Source organism: Sceloporus undulatus, chromosome 3 (genome assembly GCF_019175285.1).
Source record: "Sceloporus undulatus isolate JIND9_A2432 ecotype Alabama chromosome 3, SceUnd_v1.1, whole genome shotgun sequence".
NCBI lineage: Eukaryota > Metazoa > Chordata > Lepidosauria > Squamata > Phrynosomatidae > Sceloporus > Sceloporus undulatus.
In genome coordinates, this window is record NC_056524.1 from 92,908,760 (window position 1) to 92,916,591 (window position 7,832).

The 7,832-nt window shown below is 37.4% G+C and overlaps 1 protein-coding gene across 1 annotated transcript in view; it reads left to right on the forward strand.

Annotated features, from left to right (window-relative positions):
- Positions 1-7,832, forward strand: part of LOC121925501 (pseudouridine 5'-phosphatase) — an 86,552-nt gene that overhangs the window by 17,607 nt on the left and 61,113 nt on the right. The window contains exon 2 of the mRNA XM_042457725.1: positions 2,311-2,529. Within this exon, the coding sequence (XP_042313659.1) occupies positions 2,311-2,529 (219 nt within the window). The remainder of the gene's footprint in view (positions 1-2,310; positions 2,530-7,832) is intronic.

Below are 7,832 nucleotides of genomic sequence, written 5' to 3' on the forward strand. Positions count from 1 at the left end.
ATGTTATATCAGTATTGTGCTTTTGAGGCAGCCATGATTACAGTGGAAAGGTGCTTAACACTTTCTCTGAATCTCTCCTTTTCCTTACTTAAGACTACTTATTACTTATGGTTTAGAGACCATCCTGTCATTTTATGACATGAGATTGACTTGTCCTCAGATTAACAAAAATTGAGTTCAGGTTAAAACAGGGCTTCAAAAATTTTGTTTCCAGAAATGCTGTGGAATCTGCCCAGAATGTTGAAAACTCACCTGCGAATAATCCTGTTGTTTAACATCTTACTTTTTGTTCATGGATTTTTAAAATTAGTTTCTGCATATTTTAGTGCCCGTTTTTAGTACCTCAAGTCTGTGTTACACATACACTTACTGTAACTTGGTGTGCAATATTGTTGAATGTATTCCTTTCTTCATATTTATTCTCTAAGGTGAAGTCACCAGAACAAACTGACCAAGTTCTTCAATCTGTCTGTTCCCTCTGAGCATATTTATTGTATTCTTTTATAAGAAGGAAATATATGCCATGTGTTGACAGATGACACAACACAGGGTCTGCAATATTAATAAGAAATTAGTTGAGCTGTAAGAGCCATAAGATAATAAAATGTCAGGCCAGTTGTAATATACATTTCTCAGTTGTATGTTATTAACATACATGCTCAATTTATATATGTTTAGTGATTCAAAGGTACATTCGTGGATATATTAACATCATTTTTGATAATTTAAAACCTGATTCTGATATTTAAAGATGACACCAAACTGATAGAGAATGCTGTTGCATCTAAAATTGTGATGTTTCAAAACATAATCAGGGAGAAAAAAGACAACATGATTATACATTTGTTGTTATGTATCTAAAGATTGACTCCCATTTCTGGACCTAGTGTTTTCTTGGCACTTTCTTTCTTTCTTTCTTTCTTTCTTTCAGAGGAAGTTGCCAGTGTCATCCCTTTATGCTGAGAAGGTATAACTTGCCCAGATTTCGCCAGTGGATTTCCATGGCTGAGCACAGATTCAAACCCTGGCACTCCTGGTCCAACAATCAAAGCACTATCCCAGACTGGTTCTTGTGGGAAAATATAGATAAACATTAGTTGCAATATGAGCCATCAGTAGCTAAGCATCATTTCCTAACTGTATTGTGAAGTGGTACAGTATTCAGCCTTTTGTATTTGAAGTCCCATCGGTAATTCTGTCAAAAACCTAGCTTCTCCCTTTTTGTCATAGCCGTATAGGAATCTACTGTTTATCATTAATTGTATGTTTTAAAGGCATTTAAAAAATTTGGTGGTATTGTTGGGAGGAAATACAGACAAAATAATTACATTAGTAGTGGGAAATGGTAGAAACACTACTGAAGATCGATTTTAGTGCTGTATTAAGTATTAAATACAAATAACATAAATTAAAAATTGCATTGGTATTACTGGAAATTATTTTTATTGTTATGACTAAACCAGAAGGATCTCACATAGACTACTTCTGTGTCCCATGAATGGTACATATACAGCTGGTTGAAAATGTACTGCATTGTGGATCTCTAGACTGAAAAGATGGGATTGGTAGTTTTCTTATTGAACAGGAAAAGGCAATGGGTACTCACAAAATTGCTTTTAAGATCCTTGGTACAGAGTATATTTTGATGGCTATGTCTGTCATTTTTGGAAATAAATTCAAAAGATGATTGGATCCTTAGGCAGAAATGTTATGTGTATGAACGTGGCCTGAGGAGAGCTTACTTGTTCTTAAACTCTCTTCATTATAGGTTATAGGGCTGTAATGTAAATACAGTCAGATGTAGAAGTTGTGCTGCCACTGGCAATTTTATGAAAAGTGTATCTTTTGAAGAACTTTTAAAGTCCTGTTCAAAGGCTGGAAAAATAAATTATTTTATAGTTTAAATAGAATATGTAATGATATCCCTTCAGTAATGAACTTCCTTGTTCATTTGTCATCTTTAATTCCGTGATAAAAATCAACTCCCAATTAAGGCATTGCTTTGCTTGCACATACATAATTATAAATGTGCAAGGCAGTTTTCAGGTTAAAATTATACATAGCTGTCCCAAATGGTATGATCGAAGATATAGCCCCTCTCCACCTCCCAAGAGAATCACACCATATTGTGATGTTGTATTGTCCTATCATGTATTGCTTCTCAGCTTGCAAGGGGAATGCTGCTGGATTTTTAAAAGACAGGGGAAAAATTCTCTTATGTAGCTAAGTCATCTATTTCTAGATTTTCCTTAACTGTGATCAATTATTCTTATACAGTACCACTCATGTGAATTTGCTTTTCTTCCTCAGATACTGAACGTCTTTATACTGTTGTTTACCAAGAAATCTGTCAAAGGTATGGAAAAACCTATACCTGGAATGTGAAATCCTTAGCAATGGGCAAAAAAGCATTGGAGGGAGCAGAGATCATTCGGGCTGCCCTGGACCTTCCAATAACCAAAGAAGAGCTACTGCATGAAAGTCAAATTAAACAGAAGGAATTGTTTCCCACAGCATCACTGATGCCAGGTTGTATTTTCTCTATTCATACTTATGTTTATCAAATTAAATCTTAATAGTTTTAAGTGTAGTAGCTCCTTTTGCAAAAAATAAAATGAAATCCCCTTTAGACTTCATTTCTTTCCCATTGTCTTGGAAATTTGAAGAAAATTGCCATTAAAATATCACTGATACATCTTCCAAGATTGGAAAAAATAAATATGATGCACTAAGTAGCAATTCAGTTTCTTATTTCTGGACAAGGAAGAAATATCATGTGATATTTCACAGTTTAGTAGCAATAACAATGTACATGGCTAGGTTATAACATTAGAAGCTGTTCCTAGAGTTTTCCACTGGCATCCAAAACCAATGTCTTAGCCTGACTGACTCTTTTGTCAGTATATATGTCCCTCTACAAAATTCCTCTCTCTCAGAAAATCACTGTGAATGTCATTTACATCTTTACACCTTTTCACTGTTTGAGAAAGATACGCAAGAGCCTTCTGGCAAGTTCTCTAGCATGTGCAGCACGAGAAAAGGCAATCTTCAGTTTGTTGACTATTGTCTAAATTCTTTTTATTGTTTTCCTGCTGCCTGTATAAATAAAACCAGCTTCTTAACCTACAGTTTTCTGAAATATTATCCAGGCATTGGTTCATATGTTAGAGAGAAATATATCTAGGTGTCTCCTGAATGTTTATGTTACCTTGTTCCAAACCTCCTAATGACAACAAATATGTTTTCATGTGCAGCTTAAACCAAGCAACATTAGGACAGAATGATACCTGTGACAACCTGTATTTCAGCAGGCAGTGGACTGAATGGGAAAAACTTAATGTAGGGAATCCCATAAACACCCTTAAAGTGAATTTGACAGATTTTGTCCATCACTGCTTTTTCAGGTCTCTTAGGCGGTTTACAGACTGCCCAAAAAGGGCGGTCTGCCGCCGCCTCCATTTCAGCTGCTGGGAAGCCTCAGCCTCCAAACGGGGAGGCTTCCTGGTGGCGGAAAAAGAAGCTGCAAAAGTGGCTTCTTTTTGCATTGCGCTTGCGACATTTGAGTGCGCAAATGGCACACTCGTGACGTTGCAAGCGCAGGGGGTCGTGCGGACGCTAAGCATCCGCACGTAAAAATGGCAGTGCCCATGTGTATAGGGCGCTGCCATTTTTATGCCTCCATCACATGCCCCCATCATGGTATGGATGCTAGGTCCTTGGCCAACCCCTAGCACATGACGGGGGTGTATTAAAGGCCCGTCTAGAATGGGCCTTAATTGACTTTGACTCTTTTTCTTTCCATACACCCTTCACTGAGAGCCAGCATGATGTACCAGTTCAAATTTGGGACTAGGGCTCTGGGACAACAGAGTTCAAATTTCTCTTCAGCAATGGAAATCCTCTGGGAGTTTTTGGATAAGTAATACTCATTTAGCTTCAGAGGGAGCCAATGGCAAACCCACTTCAACCAAATCCTGCCGAGGAATCCCTAGGATATGGTAGCCATAAGTTGGAGTCAACTTGAAGGTGCATAACAACAACCCACTTCACTTGAGTATATCTCTATGCACTCATAAAAATGCAGAGGAGAAACAGCTACATAACCTGTGCATTTCTTTACACCAGTATACATGTTATGCACAGCTGTGATGCCAATGCAATAGCATCAGGTACAGCACCGCATGAAATCAGACATATGGATGGCATCTACTTTTACTTCACTGCTATTCATGGCACATTTCTAGTGGTCCGTGTGACAGAATCTGTATGTGAGGGCAATTGCTAGTATATGTCATATTATAAGTCATACCTAATAAAGCCATGCTCCTGCTTTTTGAAAGGTATATAAAAAGAACAATCACACAACAGCTTGCCATACTGTGATCTAAAAAATAGAGAGAGATTGAGACTGAGAGAAAGAGAGAGAGAGAGAGAGAGAGGCCTGAGAATTAATCGATTTCCTGGTATGATTCTTTAAGGCCATTTATACCAGTTTGGAATGGATTTTACCTTGGAGATGGTAAACCGATAAGTAACTCATCAACTATTTAGAATGTTCTTATGATGAGACAGATGAGTACCTGTTTTTTTCCTAGATTGAATAGCTTTAAGTAATTGTTCATAAAGCCATGCTTGATAAAAGTATTGTGTATGCACTGGGAGTGGGGAATGGGGACTGAGTTAAATGGCAGGGAGATAGACACTGACTACTATCAGTTTTGTCTTCTATTTTTATTCTGTTCTGGTTCCTGTTGTAACACAAGCACTGCTTATTGAATTTACTAATAGAAGTCATGCCTTTGTTTATACAGCTTGTTGAAATGTCAGTTTAGCAAATAAACTGAGTTTCTAAAAATTACTCAGTACGTCTTTGTCCTGTCTTTAAAAATGTTAGTATTCTCTTTTCTGTCTATAGTGTATTAGGATATATTTGTTTTATTTGAAGATTATGTATTGTAAGGAAACATAAAAAAAACTGTCCATCATGGTACATCTCTAGCTGCTTTTTGGATAAACTTTGGCAATTTTTTTTAATTGTTTGCCTAAATTCCTAAGAGTTTTTGAATCAGTAGGATAGAATTCCTCATCGTCCATATTAGACATCAGAAGATTATTATGGGGTTCTTACACTATGTTCTCTACATTCCTCATTTAGCAAACATAGCCTTAAAGTCCTGTCTGATGTGACCTGCCAGTATATATTGTAATTAAGTCTCATTGGTCAAGATGGAGTCTTGCCTAATTCTATAGAAATTTCATCTAATGATTAATATGGTGTCATAAATAGGAAGCAACTTGTTGTTTGCCTAAATTCCTAAGAGCTTTTGTATCATTAGGATAGAATTCTTCATCATCCATATTAGACATCAGAAGGTGATTAAGGGGTTCTTATACTGTGTTCTCTGTATTGCTCATTTACCAAACATAGGGCTTATACAGATTAGGAGAAAGGGGTGGACAGAGGCCGCCCTTTTCTCGCCTGGATCGTCAACCAAATGGCGCAGCAATGATGTGCTGGAAAAAAGGAGCTGCGAAACGTACACCACTGCTGAGATGCCATGAGCGCCCTGGAGCGGTGCTGTGATGTCTGTCATGCGCCGTGCTGTTTGGGTGCGGCGTACGAGGCACATCATTGTCTCATGTGCCGTGTAAACGGCAGTGTGGCAAGATGGTGCCCGTGGCATGCAGTAGGACTCGGGAGCGTGTGGGCAGTTCGCTCTCCCAAGCCCTACTTTTGGCCCCAGGCCAGCACAAAGTGCCAGTCTGTACCGGGCCATAGTTTTAAAGTCCTGTCTGATGTGACCTGCCATTATATATTATATTTAGGTTTCATTGGTCAAGATGGAGTTTCAGTCTAATTCTATAGAAATTTCATCTAATGATAAACATGGTGTCATAAATGGGAAACAAGTTTCAAAAGGGGTGGTGGTGGTGGTTGCGGCGGCAGCGGCGGCTCTGACATATGGCAAGCCTATCAGTAAAATTCAGACTGGGACTTGCGTGATTGAACAGACATGCAGCTGTGCCAAAGCATTTAAAAAAAAAAATCCCTGAGCAAAAGCAATCAGTATTCCAGGGATTGAATTTTCATGCTAGCTATAAATGTACAGGATTTTTTGTTGTCATTGAACAAATGTAAGCTTGTGAGTTCCCACATGCAATCAGAAATGGTATAGACCAGGCACTGGTTTGCCACTTCAGTGAAAGCAAAGCCTAAATCGCAGTGACACTGTTACTGATTACTTTTAAGTTCTAGGTGAAGCCAAACAAAAATGCCTACAGTTAGGTGTGAAAAGCACCATGGATGTTTGGTTCTCATTGATGAAGGCGGTGTAAGATAAATTTTGTCCAATACGCCTGGTAGGTCACAATGAAATTGCCTCAATTTTCCCAAAATTCAGTGCCATAGTTGCCATAAATCTTTCTCTTGTCTGTCATTTTGAACCAGAAGACATTGGTGCAGTTGAAAATATAAATGGGTAGCAGCAAATCTGTAGCAGCACAGCATGTAGACTGCTGGTCTCAGTTGACCATCAGCATTAGGCCCTGGCACATATCCAAGGATGTTAATTGATGAACCTTGTATTCTTAAGGTGTTTTCAAATTCAAATAGGTGAAATGGATTTGATTTCAGACATTCATAGGTTTTTGGTGTCTTTAAAGCAGCATAGATCATTGCTTTCTTTGGCCAGTTGCATGGGAAGAAAACCTGGAAAATGGAAATCAAAAGTCAATTGGTTCTTCTCTAGCTGAAGAAACATCTACTAACCCAAAAACAGGGTTATGCTGAATATGCAAATTAGCTGAGTTTCATAGTGATTCTGTAGGCTTTTTGATACATGCTTCACAAAGAGAAAGTCATGCCAAATGTTGATGAAGTAATATGATACCTTTTCAGGCATCCAGTGCTATTTGTGCTCTGTAAGGTAATTCAAAGGTCTATAGAGGGGTGAAAATCATGTGGCTTCTATAGATGTTGTTTGTTTCTAACTCCGAGAAAGAACATTCCTGCTCCTTCAGGGTTCTAAACTACATGAAGAGTCTTCATAAATACAGAAAACTCCCTGCTGCAGACATTTATCCTCCAGCAAGTGGAGATGTGCTGGAAGCAGTAGAGCTAAGTAGAGTGCCTTGCTTCTCTACAGATTTGCTACCAAACACATGGGAAGAAGAATGCCTGCAGAGAACATAGAGAATACCTTCTCTATGTATACATGGAGATTCTGGGAAATTAAAAAAAAAACTTAAGAAGGAAACTTCTGTACAATGTTTGTTAGACAGTAGCATCAGTTCATGTCATCACAGGTCATCACTTCTTTAATCAGTTCATGGTCATCACTTCTTTAACCAGTTTCAAAACTGAGTTGAAGACCATCCTGTTCAGAGAAGCATTCTCAGTCATTGCATGACTATTATTTGCTATTTGACATTTTTAATTTGTTGCCTGCTTTACTTTATTGAACCATTTCCTGTATTGTTATGTATTATTTATATTAATTATGCTATTATTTCTTAGATTGTACGCCATGGGCAGGTTTACTTTATCTATTGTATTGTTTATATGTACAGCGTTGTGTAAATCTACAGCGCTATATAAATAAAGCATAATAATAATAATAATAATAATAATAATAATAATAATAATAATAATAATAATAATGTTATACCTGATCATTTTTTGTGACTTTCCAGTATAAATCAGTCAGACTGATGAAGAGGTTTTTTTAAAAATCTTTTTGAAGCAAAAAAATCAAAACATTTCAGGACAGTATAGTGAAATCAAAATATAATACAGAAGACTACATTCAGATCTAAATGTAATACTAGCATGT